Source organism: Hippocampus zosterae, chromosome 12, assembly GCF_025434085.1.
Source record: "Hippocampus zosterae strain Florida chromosome 12, ASM2543408v3, whole genome shotgun sequence".
NCBI lineage: Eukaryota > Metazoa > Chordata > Actinopteri > Syngnathiformes > Syngnathidae > Hippocampus > Hippocampus zosterae.
This window is the reverse complement of record NC_067462.1, coordinates 4,185,359-4,205,024: the sequence shown is the minus strand read 5'-3', so window position 1 is coordinate 4,205,024 and position 19,666 is coordinate 4,185,359. Positions and strand designations below refer to the sequence as shown.

Genomic DNA, 19,666 nt, shown 5'->3' with positions numbered 1-19,666 from the left:
AAGTAAACTTGCCTGGAGCAATGAAAGCATGGAATACCAAGCGCATGCTGACCACAGGGTCAGTGAATGAAAACCTTAGCACAGACCGAAGAACATGGGTCACACATTAAATTTTAAGAGGAACAACCGGCCGCCGTCCAAGTTTTGGGGGAAGTTATTTCCAGATCACCAAGAACCAGGAATCGAGTCCTTCATCAGTGCCAGACAAAAAAAAAACAGTACTGTTCCACTCCGATCCTGTAGGTGGGGGTAGAGACCATATCAAACGGGCTGCTAACCTTCCCAAATGATGAAGATGGATACCATTTTTCATGCAACGACAAATCTAGATCGTTGCAGCGACAATTAACTCATTCACTCCCAAAGACGTTTTTAAACGTCTTTTCAGAGTTGGTCCAGAATTGGCTGGTACTGAATGAGTTAACGGGATTTTCCATCTGTCGACTCCTTCCTCCCCCACACATGGCACTTGTCCACTGGACTGATACTTTTTTATTTTTGTGCAACCCTGCTTTCTATAAATCCAAAAATGTTGCATCGACTCAAGCAATTAAAGGGCCAGCTGCGGTCACCAATACTTGCGGCACCAATGTGAGTTCGACTTGGCACACTTTGGTCCCCGGCTGACTCGGGCGTTGGACGTAGACCCGATGGACAGGATCTGCTTTCTCCAGTAGAAATGCAAATGAGAAGTCGGAGTTTGTCACTTCATACGATTCCAACTATCAATTCGGAAAAAACTATTTCCAGCACTAAACTATATATTTTGGGAGACAAATCTCCCATGTACATGTTTGCATCAAAGGCAACCGATCCCCGAGCCAACCAGCATCCCACTTCCACCGTGGCGCACCATAAAAAAAATTAAAAAAGGACTTCGAAGGGAATCTAAAGGCCAAGGAGAGATGGGAGGAGAGGAGGAATTTAGGAGGAGAGACCAAATTAGCTCGCTGTGTTTTTGTGGGATTGGCAATGTGGCGATCCCAAAGCGAAGCTAATGACTGCAGCGGGATCTGGCATGGGAACCAAGTTTCCTTGCCTGCTTTTAAGTCGTCTCCAGTCAATTGCCGCCATGTCCGGGGCCACATATTCTGATGTATCACGGTTATTCGTCATCTTCGGGGAGTGTTTCCTTCTCATCTTCGGGGGCAAATAAAATGTCTGCGAGCCGAAAGGACACGTTTGATCAGGACGACCTTCCGTGCCGGGTTTTAATGACCCAATTGAGGAATTTGAATATGCCGCGGGTGTTTCCATACCTCTCGTTTACTTTCTCTCGTCCAAACATGATGGATTCATAAACTTCACGGTGAAAAGCAGTTTTGTCATACTTGAATCGTATCTTACTGCTCACAAAAAAAACAACACATGAGCAATAAGAAGGTTTGGCGTAAGAACGTGTTTATTGAAACCACATTACGTGCTGAATCTGAAGACGTTTTCTGGAAGTCAACTGCCTCACCTCGTTAAACAAGACCTGCAGCTCCAATACGTCGCCACTATAGCTCTAAAGGACAAACCTCCATGTGGCTTTCTCATCACGACCCAATCAAGGCAAATTCCTTTCGCTTGAGTTGGTCTGCACCGGAGCCTCGGGTACTGCGTTCGCACTTGATCAAACAACCTGAACTCACCCGGAACACAAACCAGGGTGTGATCAAAGCATTGGTTCAATTCAAAGACCTCTGGCGCAAGCGTGCGTTGTCGAAGCGCTTCTGTCACAAAACAGGGTTCAAAGTCCATACGCTTTGGTTGAAGTTCTTTCGACTAGACCGAAGACTAGAACAACATACTGTACAGACAAATGGCTTCTGATGACAAATTAAAGATAAATAAGTCTGACCTACTGTCACGATCTGTTGTTGCATTTAGACTAATTAATTTGAGTGGCATATTTCAAAGTAATCTTGAGATAACTCAAGTACAGATTAACTGCCGCTCTACAGGAAGTAGACTGCCTGTAAAAACAAACAAAAAAAACCCCAACAACTGCCCGAAGACGAACAATAAAAGCGAGTGTCGCGATTGGTGCCCTCATGCAGGGCCACCAGAGGGGCAGAGCCTCTCTTGGGTGACCTCTCATCTGTCTTGAGAGTTCTAAACAACCAAGAGGAGTCGCCCCGTTTCATTGTCCCAGCATGAGAAAGGGAGACGGGGTCGGCGGGGCATGACGGACGGTCCCCCAACTGGAAGAATGGGGCCCAGTTCAAGGAGCCGTAAAACTCCGCTGCTGGCTCCCGCTCTCGGAGCGTGTAACCGCATGCGACAATTAGGTACAACAAGCGCCGATAAATCAAGCCTTGGCGCTAACCGTTGAGAAGTCAGACGACTCACTCGCGAGAGCACCGAGACGGCAGCGGTGTAGCACTCAGCTTGCCATGATGCCAGCTGAGACGGGCAAAATGAAAGTCCAAGCAGAAATGGTCACAATGGAAGATGGGATAAGCAGAGGACGAGTCGACATTTGCTCAGGCACGGTGACACATTTCGACTCGTGTTGTCATGTATCTGCGGGACGCCGGGGAAGGGCTGTTGCTCGCAGTGGACGCAGTTTAATAAATAAAAACAGCCAACATTTCCTGCGGTAAAATGAAAGTTAAAAACATGGCGCATTTTGGAATGGTTCCAGAAAAAAAAAAATAAATAAAATAAAATTGAAGCGATAGAAGCTGCTTGTTATGGAGTTTTCTCTCAGCATGAATACCACCCCGCTATATTGATGAACAGATTAAACTGTCGCCGGCTGCTTAGATTCCAATTCATAAAGCAGAGAAGAGGCCCGGGGTGGCTCCAAAGCGCTAATGGGGTAAAAAAAAAAAGCTTTCTTCTTTCATTTCAAGATTTTGGCTGAACTTTGGTGAAATCTAATCAACTTGCTGTTTGGTCCCTTCGATGTCACTTATCCTATTTACTTCGAAAAGAAAGTTGGAAATGACTTAAACAAGGTACACACGCACCGATAATTGGGACTAATTTAAGCCTGACTACGCCTTTCAAATCAAAATCAATCAAGGTTTTCCTGAGGAATTATCCTGTAGCGCGTGTTCAGAGAGATGAGGCTGGTGTCCCATCTTCCACGTACCTGAATCCTTCCTGCTACCTTTGCCTCCGTCTCTGTTCTTTTTCAGCACCGCCTTGAACATGGCAACACTCCTGGAATCTTCCGTGTGGGGACCTTGAAGAAAACGAAAAGACAAAAAAAGATGGAGGTGAAAAGTATGAAACTGTAAAGATTACGGGAAGCGATCCGCAATTCAGCGAACCGCCGTGATGCATGACGTCATGCCGTATTTCTCGAGACGTCATAAATTAGCCTCCCCAACCTCCGCCCACCCTTCCTCAAAAAAGAAAAATAATACTGTATTTAATTGTATTTTTTTAAAAACATCCAGCAGTGACATGATAAAATAGAATGCAAAGAATTAAACAGTCAACTCTTCTGTCACCTGGACGATCTATCGACTGAATTACTGCCACTGAGCGTGCCTGTATTGGCCACCTGGGGGCAGTATAATGCAGATTTACGGAGATTACCCGGATACCCGGAGACGGTCAAGGCTTCTCCGCTGTCGTAATAATCGTTCAATTGAGGGGAATATCTGATTGCAAATTTGTGTTGTTTTAAACACACAATGGGGCGGCCCGGTATGTCCAGTGGTTAGCACGTGGGCTTCACAGTGCAGAGGTACCGGGTTCGATTCCAGCTACGACCTCCCTGTGTGGAGTTTGCATGTTCTCCCCGGGCCTGCGTGGGTTTTCTCCGGGTGCTCCGGTTTCCTCCCACATTCCAAAAATATGCATGGCAGGCTGATTGAACACTCTAAATTGTCCTGAGGTGTGAGTGCGAATGGTTGTTCGTTTCTGTGTGCCCTGCGATTGGCTGGCAACCGATTCAGGGTGTCCCCTGCCTACTGCCCGAAGACAGCTGGGATAGGCTCCAGCCCCCCCCCCCCCGCGACCCTAGTGAGGATCAAGCGGCTCGGAAGATGAATGAATAAACACACAATGAGTAATTCTCTTTGTTTGATGTTTACTTTGACAACAGGCAATACAACATGTGTGGTCTCATTTTGTAATTTGGCAGGTTTTATGATAGCAATTTCCACTGTTTATTTATTTATTTTTTATTCCGCTAAAAATATATTTCAAAGACACGAATCAGATGTACTATATTTAAACACTGGACTTTTTTTTTTAAAAAAGCAAAATACTGCAAATCGCCATTGGATGCAGTTGAAGCTGGCACTGCCCTGGTCATTTTCCCACAGCATTCCTCATTCTGCAGGTCACCAGTGCAAGAGTACACGGAAAGAATGCTTCCACACGTACACAGAAAAAGAGCGTGTGGTGTTATCTCGCCGAGGAGGGAAACGCTGAAATGCCCCGAATTCCACGTGTAATTGACGCCGTGTGACTAAACTTGGTCGTTTGAGATTGCGTTCGCCAAGGTTCGCGAGCGGGCGAGTGATACAACAAGAAGTCAAGGTCCCCCCTGGCCTGTACGTGCTTGTTGACCTAAGCGTGAGTAACAGTCCAGTGGAATCGTGCGACGGTAAATAAAACGCTTAACTAAACGTGGTTCTTAAGCAACCCACGCTGTTGTATTAATAGCGGCCGAGGAGTCATTCCGATAAAGACAAATGAACGTCTCCGTCCAAATAAGGCCTGGCTTTTTACAAACACTACACAAATAGTCGGCACATTCTCAAACGCAGACGGGCGGCTTACGGTTGCTGCGGGAGAGCGTCTCAATCCACTGCTTTTTTTTTTTGTCCTTGTTGACTGACTTGCCTTGAGTTCTGTACAAATGGATTTGTTTACGTATTTCTTTTCTTACCATTTGTTTTGTAACATGACTGGGAATGACCAAATGGGTGACTAGCGATGGTAAGCTAAGCTAACAACAATACGTTTACCTTGCGTTGGCGAATGTAAGATGTACTTTGGTGGTACATGTTGCACTTTTAGATTCCTTTTTTTAAAGTGTGAAATCATCCAAAATGTGGACATTCACTCACAGCCACGGTGCAAATTTATTCGTATGCCGAGTATCGCCACTGCTTTCGTGACAGAGGTTTGCTTCACCCCTTTTTCATAAATGAATTTTTCAATTTATTACAGGAACGATTTTGCTCAGCAAGTAACCAAATGATTCCTCTTCACGGTTTACTTTCAAAAGAAGCGCCGTGAGGGGTGTGTTCAGAGACGTAAATCATGTTAAGTACAGTTTATATTTGTCTTCAACGTTTGCCATACGATAAAATACTGTAAAGTGTGGACCCTGGTGAAACATGTTTTACAGTATAAGAGCTGATGATTAATTTCTCATGTACTTAATGTAGTTTAATGTATAAGAGAGCAGTCAATTAAGTGTGACGGATTAACCGTTGCTATGCGCCGCTTTTACGCGTTAACGACGAACATCAAGGAGGCTATGCGGGTCAATGAGTGATGAGTTACACAACTACTACACGTATTTTTCCATAAGGGGCCACGCAATCAGCATCCGACAAGCCGTAGGTGTAACCCAGCTGCAACTTTTGATGTTTTCAGTCAACTCGCCTGACTTTCAAGTTGTATCATTAACTTCAGTTGCTCAGACGTTTGGGGGGCGGGGGCTGGGGGTGGGGGGCATGTGATATCACAACAAAGCAGTGAGAATGCGGCATTTGCAAGGCTTTGTGGACACACCGCCCAAATGGACCCTGAATATTTACACTTGCTGTGCGGCCAGCTAACGGAAGGACAAGATGACGAAAATGGAAAAACCGAGAGGGGCACAGTACACGTCACTTTAAGAATTCCAAAGACGACTATACACCGGTGACATTTGACACGTGCAATAGAACAAGTTCGGAAAAGTGGCAAAATGCAGCTCACCGGAAGCGTTTTCTTAAAACAGCGGAGAAAACAGGAAACCGGGGGGGAGGGGGGGGGTTGGTTAAGAGGCGGCTCAGAAGCGCCTCAGGCTATCGCCATGCATGTGATAGCGTGTCACTGCGGTGAAATCGATTTCCCGATGACTGGCGGGCCAGCTGAAAAGCTGACATCATCAGCAATTACGCATGAGTAATGACGGCTAGGTTTGGCACCGTCGTCATCGATGGTGTTTATCAACGCCAGAGCGGTGGTTTACAACAGGCACATTTTCATAGGCCGGCATAGAGAGAGAGAGAGAGAGAGAGAGAGAGAGAGAGAGAGAGAGAGAGAGAGAGAGAGAGAGAGAGAGAGAGAGAGAGAGATCAAGACAAAGGACGAATAAAAACTGCAAGTCGCCATTCCACTGAATGCAATTGTGGTAATTGGTGTGATTAGCGGGCGCTAGTTTCTCATAACAACGAGCCAAGCCCCATCTAGTGAGGATAAGCGGTACAGTTAGATAAATGGATGTTTGGTCACCGCGTATACCCAAATATCAGTTTAGATGGCTTTGTCGCCTCATTAGCGAGGCGGTCGCCGCGTAACGGTATGATGCAGAGTTGGTTTCGGTGCATGTGAGTCAACTAGCAATAAAGTTGTGGTTAAGTAGGATTGCTGATAGTGTCTTTTAACATACAGCTTTCTTTTGCTTGGAAGTTGCCAACGTGTTCTTCTGGGTCATCGGTTAGGCCGTTCCACGCATTGAAAAAGCTCATCTTCATAAAATGAAATAAATGAACACTCTGCGCTGAAGCCGCCGCTACGAGCTAAGCCAGTGGGAGGAACAGTCGGTCTTTTGATGAGCTATTCACAGAGCGCAGGAAAAAGGCCGGGCCCCGGCTTGTGTGCCGCGGCGCGGCGTAAACAATGGCCACTTAACTAACGCGGGCGTGAAGGGAGGAAGCGGAGGGCGCAGGTATGAAGGACAGCTCCGTCTTCGTTCGTGTCGGCCATTGTAAGCAAATGCGACTATTCGCGCTGGCCCGACGGGAAGGGAAAAGAACAAAAGGGCAGATATTTTTATGTCGCGGGACGGCCGCTCTGGCTCAAGTGCATCCTTCGCAGCCCTGCCTCGCGACTTCCTCTGAAAAGCTCGGGGCTCTCGGACGCCTGAAGAATGCTGCAAAGGGGCTGGGGACCGTTGTTGAAAAGTAACCCGATTGCGAAGTCTGGCGTCAGCCGACGTCAGTGAGTCTGATTTCATCAATAATGCAAATGAACAGTCATGTTTAGGGATGGGCGAGAACTGATAGTGTAGCGCTCTTGGTGCAAAACTGCTCTTACAATTCGATATCGGGTATTCCCGGAGCCGCCAAGACGTACGGCCGCAATGGACATTGCGGTTCTGCGTCTTGAATGGTACAGTGTCAGCGCAGCGTCGTGTGTGATCCGCTCCTACGGGTGCTTTCGCAGTTGTTAAGCCGGCGGGCAAAAAAAAAACAGATGCTTTATGACTGCGGCGGACAAGTTTGATCCAGTCCAAAGGGGGAATCGCATGGGAAAGCGAATTGCGCTTCCTGCCCTTGATCGTCTGCGACATGATTGATGTGTCAATTGGTGCCTGTCTGTGACGACGACAGTGTGTGAAAGGCAATTTCTTTTCAAACTCATGACGGTTGGTTGGCCCTCCTAAAAGTGTCAAGGCATGTTTTACAGGGTTCTCGTTGCTTCCAGTTACATCTCGGGCTCCTTAAAGTGACTAAACCTGAAATTAAAGAGAAAAGACATTGTGCATGTTTTTTTTTCTCCACATTAAAAAAAAAAATAGTATTTCATCATGTGCCACATGGATGAAATCCAAAGTCCAACAGCCATGGGCTGTAACGTACATGAAGCGGCCTTGACGTATCTTAGTGGAACGTGTATTTATGGATGACATTTTTTTTATCCCTGCGTCAAATGACTGCAAAATCATCCCGCGACAACTACAGCGCTCTTCAGAAATCGGCAACCTCGGGGGAATCTCACTTATTAAGTGTGGCTATCCCCTGTAATTGTCTCGCTATCCCTCCATTAACAACCCACGGAGCCATTTATGTGCAAATGAACACCAGGAGTCCCCCCCCCCCCCCAAAAAAAAAGAATGGGAAACTGCTTTCTGGACTGGGCTCAACATTTGCCTCTGGGGAAGCCTCGTATTTGATGAAGAGTGAAATATTAACAAGTTGCCTTTAAAAGTTACATGAGGTTTCTCCAGAGGGGAATGAGGAAATTTAAAAAAAAAAATCCTCCCATGCTTGGAATTGCTAGTGAAACACAACAATGGCATGTCAACGGTATTTTATCGAGTAAAATTGTCGTACTAAATTGACTGAATCAATAGAAAATTATCCGATTTTTCTTTTTTTTTTTTTTTTGCGTCAACTGATTCGCTCAACAATTCATTTTCTCTCCGGTGCTTGTCCTCAGTTTGGGTCACGGCTGACTTTGGACGATATTCAAACGCCGAACCTCCGTGTTGTAAGGCAGACGTGCTGCCCACTAGACCACAGCGCTGCCCTCATTGCCTATAAATAGCAAGGGGAAAACTCGTTGGGACGCTTTTATGAGCGCTTCAAAACGTGTGAAACTGAGTGCAAGTGTCCCGAGCGTCTGACCTTACAGACTCGCATTCCCGCGTATTGTTCTACGGCTGCTTTTCCTTTCTTTGTTTTTTTTTTTTTCTTTGGTCCTCTCGCCACAAATATGCGAACGCCCGGGCAATGCAATTTCGCACTATACTGCGCCATTCCTCCGCACGGTGTTTGCATCTAGCGCGTCACACGCTCGTGCTGATCTCTCAGAGGGAACGTCACTCTACGTCTTTGGTGAAAAGTAGTCACCGAAACAGACCAATGTGGAATATGATAAGTAGGTCAGTGTCGCAATTAAAAGTGCAATAAAGTTTTGCCAGCTGGCCGGATCTGATAAATCAATTCCTAATTCAGGGTTAAATTGTTAAGCTTCGGATAGTAAAAATGCACCGATACCACAATCTGATACTGACGATCTGTCGAAATATTTGTATTATCACGAGTGACAACACTTTTCACTTGTTTTCCTGTCACTGTTTCATTTTAGAACTAAAACAGCAACCGTCTTGCATGCCTTCTTTTTGTAGCTAACACACAAAAGGGAACGTGGTATCCGTGTTCCTACTTGTTTAATACACGAGACTCTACATTCTTATTCAGCTCTTACTTCTTCTTGGCCCCTTATCTGCCATCCTCTTTATGTAGCGCCGGTTCCGTTTGTTGTGCATTTTTGGCTTTGCGACAGCCTGAATCGTGAATCGGATCTGTATGCTTCCAACTAGGTGGGAACACTTGTGGGAAGTTATTTTGGCGTTCCAGCATTACTGCGCTCCAGGGCGCCGAAGAGGGTCCAAAAGGCATGTTTGGAGTGGAAGCGCCTGACTTCAACCTCATCAAAACACCTTTGGAATGAACTAAAACAGAGATGGCGACCTCAGCTCTTACCAATGTTCATCTGGATGAAAATTCCCAGACACGCTCGGAATTCTTTCAGATAGTCTTCCTACAATAGTGGAAGCTGTTTTAAGTTGCCCGGCGGGGATTTTTTTTTTTTTTTTTGAGCAATCTGTTGCCTTGCTCAAAGAAACATCAGCGGTCCGGTCCTTAATGCCTCTCCAGCAATCAATTTCAACGTCAAATCCGTCTAGCCTGAGCTGGGTTGATCTATTGTTGAGTGGATGGAATCCAAGTGCAGATCTGCAAACCTCACCAAAGTTGACAACAGTTCAGTTTATAAGGGCTCGGCGGCACCTGTGCTTTTCCTCTCAATCCGTCTGTCTCGGGAGTGTGGGGGGGTGGGCTTTCAAAAATGTTAAGCGAGAACAGCTGCCGCACAGAAGACCTTCCAATCCCAAGCTAACAAGTGCTTCAGCCACAGCCATATCTAAAGCATCGCCTAAATACATTTATTTGCGTATAATTCGTATGATTTAATCGCACTTGACAACATGGCGGCACAATCACTGTTAATCTATTCAAAATGCCTCTTCGTGGGAATGTTTGCGAGTGTAACAAGGCCACTTTGACTTGGGGCAAGCGGTGGGGTACACACCCTGGATTGGTCGACGGCCAATCAACACAGGAAACCAAGACAGAACGGCTCAGATAAGTAACACCTAAAAGGCTCAAGTGTATCCCACCAGGCATCCTCCAATTGTTTACGATATTGTAAACTGGATGTGCCATTCCAGTCACCAAACAAATCATGTTTTAATAACACACTCGGTGGGATTGTGCGATATTACACGAACCATGGCACGGACAGTTCCCTGTTTACTATGTTCCAAGAAACCTATAAAAGAACAGCATGGGGGGGAAAAAAATCCTGACTTGTACAATTTGGGAAAAATAACCCGACAAAGTCACATGACAGTGCCCGGCCTGGTGAGTGATGTGGGTGTTGATACACTTGTCTACTGTACTACAAACCAGCTACTCTCGAAAAGCAGCCTTTCCTGTGGGAACCTCTGTCCCATCCTCTTCATCATCATGACCATCATGAAGAGCTCAGTGTGTGCTGTCAATCAGGTCACTCGCTCCAATAAGGTCCCTTTCCTCAGACATAACAATGCCAGTCTGGTGCCAGTTTCTGCTCTGAGCCAACTGGCCCGGGGACCATGGGAACCAGGCTATGCTCACCCTGGAAGGCAATCAGTCTCTCCTGGTGCTTCTCCCTAATATCACATATTTGTGGTAAGTGAAGAAGCCTCCGGCGGGCATTACAGTTCACTAGAATGATTCCTTAATCAGATTAAAATTGCCCTAAAATGGTGCGGGTGGAAACAATGCTGCGATTATCCATGTCCACCGGGATACGGCCACTGGAAATTCAACACTGTTTATAATAGTTTTAAGTCCATTATATGGGTTAGCTTGTGGTTTATAATCACCGGGTGGCATCTAACATCAAAATACACAGTTAATTAAAGGGTGTAAAGGCAATATTTCAACGATTGTGTGTGTGTTAGCGGTTAATAATTACATTTAGTGAACTATTGTGCATATCAACAGTTTAATACGGTGTACAGAGTGGTCTTTACAGTATTATAATGATCATTATGGCATTATACTGGAGACTGCTTTCCGCATATCAACATTTCTAAATTGCCATCTCTCTTTTAATCTTGCGTGACCTCAAAATGTTAAGTTTCACATCCATTTATGATACTTTTTTCACTTTAAGAGGCAGACATTTGAAAATGTGAAATACATTTGACAACGTCGGTAAGACACGGGTAGCTTGTTTTATATCAGGTGTCTCATTAATTGGAGATATTAGCGTAATGCAGTCAAAGGGCCATGCGTGTGTCGTTTCATATCACGATACACGAACGGACAATCTTTGGTAAAACAGAAGTAAAACAAATAAAAAGCAGGTCAAGTCAACTTGTAGAGCTTGTTTAGCATGCTAACGTTAGCTTGCTTCACTTTGACCTGCGTGTTGCGTTCACGGAGACGCTACCTGACCAACAAGTTTCAACCAACAATAATTCGCCAAGAATAGCGGACGCAACGTCAAGCAGTAAAAGTCGCCTTTTTGTAGAAAAAAAAACATTGAAACCCCGCCCTGTTTAATTTGACAATACGTTCACATAGAAAAAAACAAATACATTTGAGACTCCAAGTCACTGTCAGTCCCCGATAGATGGGATGGCAGCTCCCGCTGGGCATGCCCCAACATTTCCCCGCGGTACCTTGCTTGCTACTAAACTTAATAAATATCTTACCCGATAAATGTCACGGCTGTAGACCCTCATATAGAAAAAAGAAAAAGACAATAACCGTCCCCCTGGACTTGAGAATAACTCCACACACAAAAACTCTGCTCCCACTTGATCCAGCACTAAGGTAGAACTGCCGAGGTTGGACTCCTCCTTCCCAGCATGAGGTCATCTGTGAGGGAGGCTCGTCGTCGAAGGGCCGGCGGGCTGCCCCGGATCATCCTGCAACTTCCTCCTCCTGCCGCTTGAACGCCTCATGACAAGCACAAGTTGATGCTGCGCTTACATTAGGATCAGTTCATTTACGACAATCTTTCGAGTTTACGAACGTCACGCAATGAAGTGAGTTTTTCATTTATTTTACACGCATGGCCAATAAATTATTTTCATACAAATGTTTGCTATGACTATGACTTTACTACTGCGTTCGCTTAAATTTGGAATGGATTTACTTACGAACACATTCGTGTTACGTCAACCGAGGACACACGGTACGAACAGGTAGTTCAAACTTGATTGGTTTAGACTGCACATTAGGCTACAGCGACATCTTGTGGTGTAACTGTTCAGTATTACTAGTTTCAAGAACCGATTTTTATCAAACCACAGTACAGTAGATGTCTTTCACACCATTTTTTCCATGTTCTCAAATGCAGTTCAGTTAAAACGTGAGTAAAAAAAATACCGGACCTTTTACAATATTTTGATCTTTTTTTCAAATTCTGCAAATACACGCCCTCAACGAATTTACCACCTTAAAACGTACCATAACGACCAAGATTTAGAAAAACTAAATGACACTACAGAAACTCCGAAGCAAACAATCAGTTCGGCGACGCTGCGCAACGGTTTTAATAAACACTGCATAATAAATCTAAAGTCAAACTTCTATTGGAGAGGGAAAGGAGGTTTTTGCAAGGTAATACTGCCGTCTAGTGGCGTTCTGTGTGTTGTGCAGTAAACTCCTTCATTTTGGTAAACGCCACTCTTAATCTATTGAGCAGCCTTAGAAACTCGCTCACAAGGCTTTTTACGTCTACATATTTGATTACAATCGCTAAACAACTGTAATAATCTGTTGTAAATTCAAGACTCCTGTATTCATCACCACGTACTGCTCATTGTCAATTATTGCAAAAACTAAATCTCAGAATCATTTTTTTTATTACTAAACATGCAGCACACCAAGCAGTACAAAGATGTTGAAATAAAAGATTCAACATTTTAAACATCAAAACCTCATTTGACAGACAAAAACATGAAACAGCAACTAAAGAAAAAAAGTAGAGCACAGCACAAAAGCTATTTTTAGTATTTCAAGAGAATAGATTTTTCTTCCCTCAAAAGTGTAAACAGTTGAAGACAAGCACACTACAATACATCCTTCAGAACTTCCTGGGCTGCTGGATGCTGAAAGTCCGAGGAGAGTGGAGCTTCTCCACAGCGGGTTGCACTCTGCTGTGCCGCACACTCACGGGCGTCTCGGGAAAGCCGTGGCTCAACTGACGAGATTCAAAATGGGAAAGCTAAGAAAATTCTATGAACCATTTACATCCATTGACAATAGCGAGCATTTACCTTGTCAAGAGTTCCAGCCAGAAGAAGACCCACTTGTTGCATCCTGTTGGCACTGGAGACAGCCCTGAGACGAGAGGGAAAAAAAATATATATATACCTCACTAACCACAATTAGGTCCTCAAACCTGCAATTCAAAAAAAGTCATATTAATGTCAGCTGGCTCAGCGCTGTTATGTAAACTACAATAACAACAATGCATTAATTATAAGTTGTGTTTGATAAATTGTTTTAGACCGTGACTAGTACTCATTTACTCTGTCTGTTTTTTTTCGTACCCGATTTCTTTATGGGATTGAACGGAGAAAAATCTGCCAACTCTGGCAGCATTGCGTCTCTTTTGGATGAGCTCATCATGTGTAAGCACCTAAAACATTAACAGACCCTTGGAATGCAGCCATTAACAGCAGCTTGTGATCGATCGATCAACGTTTTTGACACATTAAATCTTCCACAAAGAGTGTCACAAGGGAAGATGGAGGGCATTTAAATTCAGAAGTCGAAGCGATGACACAATGTATATACACACACACTACTAAATACTACTACTACTAAGTAGTTTATGAAATATAAATTGTTACACTCGTGATTCATTTTAAATACATTTTGCCATCACACTTGCATTTTTGTCGAGGGACAGGACGAGTCAGATGTTTGAGTTAGCACAAAAACAAAAAAAATCCCATTGGGATCCAAGTCACTGTGCATATGATGTATCACAATATCACGTGAACCTTGAAAAATGTATCAGAAAATAGCTGGCAGTGAAAGAGTTTAAGACCTGTTCAAATAAACGTGAAACGGAATGATACCGATACCTGGTATTTGTACTTACCCACCCTAATTGATCCCTAACCAAAGGCAGATTTGTTCTTATATTCATTCAGCGAGTGCAAGCCGGGCTGACCTGGGTTTGTCAGGCCTCTTGGTTTCCTTCTCCGAAGTCCCATGGTTGCTGCTGGCCTCTTCCAAGCCTTTCTTGGCCACTCGCTTGCCTCCAGCCTTCACTAGTGCCCCGAAAAAGAGAAAGTTTTGAATTACGAGTTTTCTCATATAAATATTTAAAGTTCTGACTTGCATACAAATCCGTTCAAACCAAACTAAATTATCAATAGAGGACCCCTAGAAGTTTGAGTCATCAGTTATTTTTTTTCAGTACGCTTTAATGGCCTTCTCCATGTGGGAAAGGAAATCCACAGTGGTGGGGCTGTTTTTTTGGCCAGTTTTAACAGTAAAACACAATGAACGCACTCACGCAGAAGCTGCTGACAACCCACGCCAAGACTCGCCATTGTTGCACGCTACCTCCCCAGGGCCAATCTCTTAAAGGCACATGCATGTACACACGAAAGCCAGACAATTTTCCACAATAGCATGGCTTCATTAAACATTGTCATCTTTTTCCAGTCCGTTAACGGGAAGCCATGCCATCGTCGCTGTGAAACTTTTGACAATAGTTTAATTGCGATTTTTTTTGGGGGGGGGGCAAGGCAGAAAATCCAGAGAGGAAAAAATACTTAATATATTTTTTTCGAAGCCACAACCCCAAACAAGTTTCCATCCGCAGATCAGCGGTTACTAGTGGCATTTCTGCTACCCGGAATATCCTGGAACCCGTTTCCAAAACTTGCGAAATAACTTATCCTGTGCTCGTTTGTTTTCATGGTGACGTCGCACGTTTGCGCAGCTTCCTGTTGCCAGGAAGACCTTGTTAAACTCAATCATAACCCATCCCACCCACGCAAAAAAAAAAAAAAAACACTGACATTCCTTTGACAACTTCAATTCCACCATCGAACTATTGCTTTGCATCAAAGGTGAAACAAACAAATCTTACTAATCATAGTGCGTATGCACTAAAATTATATAAAGGACAGATGCATAAAACGCGGGTAAACTTAAAAGTCAGCTTGAAAAGAGTCGAGTGGGGTGCACGACATACACACGGACCCCATGACACGCTCATAAACAACGTTCAAAGCCAATTTCAGTGCGTCGAAGTGGGTCAAAAAGCGAACCAATTCGGAAAACTGAAGTTTTAATTTTTTTTAAATACCAACCAGCGGGGGGATGTCCAGCCTTTAGCAGACGACCGTCTTTTGGGCAACTTTTGTTGCCTTGTTGGACCATCTTTCAATGTTGGCTTTAAGAAAACGTGAAAAGAAAAATAACCTCGCCTTCACTCCGCTCGCCTCACCTTTTTATACGCTTAGCTGGCGTCGACGCCCCGCCCTGAGCCACGCCCCCTTCATCGCTGATGCCCCAAAAGCGTGACGTCAGCTTGTTCGTTCAACGTATATAACATTTGTGCTCTTCAGATCCAAATGTTATTCATTTGGCAAACTCGCCGACCACTTCATTAGGTACACGCGAACAATCTGATGGCAACTAAAACGTGACAATTTTTTGATTGACAGATGACTATCAAAGATGTTTCCTTCCTGGCAGGCTTCGTCCATGATGGTCACCTCAAAGCCCTCCATGGCAGTCAATTATTAACTGATATAAAAACTGTCTATGATTATTTCTAAAGGGTGCCTTTGGGTTTCTTTTTATGTTTTGTTGTTGTTGTTCTTTTTATTCGATATTGCACAGGCTAACTACTTCAAAACATTCGATATTCAAAACGTCACTTGAGCTTTAATGTGAAAATAATTAGACTAACACGGCATTTCATCATCTTTGAACGTTAATGTTTTGACCTAATCGATCCAAATTGTTGAACATATTTTTACTCAGCGTTTCATATTCGATTAGTACAAAGTACGAGCATTTATTTATACACAGACAATAATTTTGGTCATAATGTACATCTTTTTTTATCTTTTGAATGGCACCCGCACATGTAAAATATTATACAACATATAACTATGTAAACTGTATTGTACATGTGTAAAATAGAATATACCCAGTGTATTTTCATAATATTACATCACATCATATCATTATCATAATATACTTGAATAAAAAAATGACCAGAGGGGGTACAAAACAAAACTGTCCTTTTTTATTATCATATCATGTTTATACTATGTATACATATGCCACTGTTGCCTCCACATACTTTCTTCATATTTTTATATATATATATACAGTATATATATATATATATATATATATCTAGAGATTTAATATGGCACAATTTCAGGATTTGTAGAGCAGTGCAGATGAGTGTAAACCAGGCCACATGTACTGTATTTACAAGAAAACACAACATTGTTACAACAGTAAGTAGAGCTAACAGTTTCATCCTTTAGTACAATCTTTTCCCCACTCCATGCTGGCTTCGGCACATACACACACAACCTCCATCTTGACTCTTCCCGCAGATCCTCGCATCACATGACTCACGCCCTCGCTGCGCTCAGACAAGCTGTTAAAAAAAAAATCTAACATAAAACAAAGCAGGACTGTCATTCATGTCCAATTTTGTCTCCCCACATGATTTTTTTTTTTTGTCTCTAAAACGGGGTACACACATCGGATAAACGGCCAAATTTGCGCAATTCTGCACTACTTCACATTTTTAAAAGCCATTTATGACTGGGGATGAGCGAGTAATGCTTCCAGGTATTGGTATCGGGCACTCAAGAAGGATGCCGTGACCAGCCAGTAATACTTTAAGCAAAAATTTTTTTAAAAGTAAGTCTTCTTGCCAAAAATAGCCGATGCAATGTGGCATTTGGTGAATCATCAGGAAAGGTCATTGTTCCAGATTATCTGTCATTGTGTTTAGTGAACTTTTATGTGTCATAAATACGAGAGGTATCAGTACATGGAATGGGTATCTTTGAGTACTCAAACCGAAAGCTCGTGCTGAAAAAAAAAATGGTATGGAACATCCCCACAAATCGAAACATTAGAAATTGCTGTGTGTGTCCCCCCCTCAACTACTTTAACTAATTCCCTTCTATTGGCACACATTCCATAATTCCCTCTGCTGTCGCTCCCCTACATTCAATGGGTATAAAAAGTCTACACATCCCTGGTCCAATGCCAGGTTTTGGTGATGTGTAAAAAAAAACAAACAAACAAACAACCCCCCCGCCCCCGCTATGTTGTTTCAAAGCTTTTTCCAACATGACCTGAACAACTCCGTTAAATGATTCTATGTAGCTTGTTTACATTTTTGAATAATATCACAAGTCATGATCCACGGCCATTTCCATTGATAAGAGGGTGTTAAGACTTTTGCAACCATATTTTTTTCACTATTAGTTCATTATTTTCTACTTCCCCCTTCTATAATATTTATTTTTCAACTGAGTTGAGACATTACTGGTGGAAAACATTTTGAAATAATTTTTGTTTATATCACAAGTATTTGAACAGGGGTGTGTAAACTTATCGCTATCCACTGTATACACACGCACACATTCACACGTCTTTTTTTTTCTTTCTTTTTTTTTTTTTTAAATTTTAAAAGCCAGGTTCATAGTTCGTGGTTGCGTTTCAGACCCACGAATCGGGAGAACCGGGGTACTGCTCGGCCCGGTAGGAGGGCCTCCGCGTACTGGCGTAAATGTCCACGTAGTTGTTGGCGGCCTTGAGCGTGTGATGCTGGCCGCCGTAGTCGACGGTCGGCGCGTACGCCATAATCTCATCCATGTAGGTGTCGTCGTAGCCGAGCGGATGCTGCACATACATCCTGTATGGGTCGTAGGTCCTCCTGCTGGGCTCGTCGGCGTAGTACAAAGGCTGGGAGGAAGACACGAACAGGGCGATGTTACAGATGACATCACCATGATATACAGCGGTTGGGATGAAAAGTCTACACACCCCAATCAAATGTCTGGTCATTGTGATCTATGTGCAATTAAAATATCAGATACCACCTAAGGGGGGCACACATCGATTCCCAAGGATGGCACATTTTATGATGTATGCCTTACAGGTCCGAGGAGAGATGCAACAAATGTAGAAGTCAATACCCAAATATTTCAGTTCACTCGGTGATTTATCACGACGCAAGAGTCGGTCGCGCCTTTCTCTGACTTGGAGAAGGAATGAATGAGAATGTCACACGTGTGTGTGTGTGTGTACATTTCCGTATGTATGTATGTCAATATTAAAAAAGCCATAATTATATAAAGAAAAAGTACATTTACAAGGGGAAAAATGCGAATGATCCTACCTGTGTTCTTCTGGGCTCCTCTCGCGTAGGCGACGGGTGGTAGTAGTACGAAGAAGTCATTCCCGACCCTGCAATCAGAGTACAAAACTTTCAAATATGCGTGAATGGAATGTCAGTCCCCATTGAGGGAAAATCAAAGCTGCTGCTGCTTTCCACTTGTTTACACAGCCCACGGGGATCGGGATTTCCGTTAGCATGCCGGTCTCGCCACTGGAATCCACTATTTTTTCTTCTTTTTTTAAAATTCTGCCCTCCCACTCTCCTGCCAGCGAGTATGTGCTGGCAAGAGCTTTCGTCTGGCGTACCCACTCAGCGATACCTGCAGCCCCCCGCCTCGCAATAATAACACTATTGTGTGGTCCGGTATAGACTAGCGGGTCCATTTTCATATAAGTGTCAGAGAGCCAGGACTGAGGAAAGCTCGAAGAAGCTAAAGGGGGACGAATCCGCAGCAGCAGCCATTTTGGAACAAGCACTTGAAATCATCCACTTAAAAAGAAGGCACAATGCATCCTGGAGCAGGCTACTTGTAAAACAAACATTTGCGGGGCATACGTTACATAAAGAGAGACCAGATACAATGCTGCTTTAGCATTCTTCCCCAATTGAAATGCCATTAATCTGTTCCAGACCCCCCCCCCCCCCCCCCACCATTATGGACTGCCGGTATTATATAGCGGTGACTTAAAATAAATGAAAATGCTACAAATCCATTTCAGTCCCACCGCAGAAAAAAAAAACCCCACTAAAAATGAAGAAAATATCACTCCATAATATTGTACTTTATAGTTCCTAGTGAGACATTTTGAATCTCGTTCATATATTGTATGAATATGAGTACTGTCATATTGGCAGTGTACATGTTGATGCTGCACATTTCGGTTTCAATCCGTTGCTTCAAGATTTAAAACATGGTAGCATACAAGTTCATTAGCACTAGCATTAAGCTAGTGGACCGGAAGGCTACGATATGATTGGTTCACATGGTGTACGTTGAAGTGAGTCGAGACGCCTCGTTTAGATAAAAGCGTTACTTTGCTGCCATCCTGTGGATTTTTGGTGCCAAAGAACCATATTGAAGTGAGTTGAAGCGCTTCACCGAGACAAAACAAGGGATGCTTTTGCCACCATTTTGTGGGCTCTATTGGCAATCATACCACATTTTAATGTTGAGTAAATTCTGATTTGCCAAAGGCCTCAGTCCCGATGTCGTTCGAATAGTAAGGGTTCGCTGTACTGTAAAAAAAAACAACCCATAAGCAATGAGAGCGCAAAAATGCGATGTATCAGGTCAAAGAGCAGA

At 43.7% G+C, this 19,666-nt stretch overlaps 4 protein-coding genes across 8 annotated transcripts in view; 1 reads left to right on the top strand and 3 right to left on the bottom strand.

Annotated features, from left to right (window-relative positions):
- The window catches only part of tanc1b (tetratricopeptide repeat, ankyrin repeat and coiled-coil containing 1b), a 68,874-nt gene extending 57,049 nt beyond the window's left edge, over nt 1–11,825 (bottom strand). The window contains exons 1-2 of the mRNA XM_052082721.1: nt 11,660–11,825; nt 3,083–3,175 (exon numbers count right to left, since the gene is read on the bottom strand). Coding sequence (XP_051938681.1) covers nt 3,083–3,143 — 61 coding nt within the window. The 5' untranslated portion in view covers nt 3,144–3,175; nt 11,660–11,825. The remainder of the gene's footprint in view (nt 1–3,082; nt 3,176–11,659) is intronic.
- The window catches only part of cd302 (CD302 molecule), a 128,276-nt gene that overhangs the window by 67,373 nt on the left and 41,237 nt on the right, over nt 1–19,666 (top strand). The window lies entirely within an intron of this gene.
- On the bottom strand, nt 12,477–15,459 carry dap1b (death associated protein 1b). The gene is made up of 4 exons (XM_052082718.1): nt 15,290–15,459; nt 14,137–14,236; nt 13,232–13,295; nt 12,477–13,155 (listed from the first exon to the last, which is right to left on the bottom strand). Exons 1-4 carry the CDS (start codon nt 15,357–15,359, stop codon nt 13,039–13,041), a joined length of 351 nt encoding a protein of 116 aa, XP_051938678.1. The 5' UTR covers nt 15,360–15,459; the 3' UTR covers nt 12,477–13,038.
- The window catches only part of LOC127611882 (plakophilin-4-like), a 58,321-nt gene continuing 54,869 nt past the window's right edge, over nt 16,215–19,666 (bottom strand). For all 5 annotated transcript variants that reach the window (XM_052082669.1, XM_052082667.1, XM_052082670.1 and 2 more), the window contains 2 exons: nt 18,364–18,431; nt 16,215–17,927 (listed from right to left, as the gene is read on the bottom strand). In XM_052082669.1, coding sequence (XP_051938629.1) covers nt 17,682–17,927; nt 18,364–18,431 — 314 coding nt within the window. In that variant the 3' untranslated portion in view covers nt 16,215–17,681. The remainder of the gene's footprint in view (nt 17,928–18,363; nt 18,432–19,666) is intronic.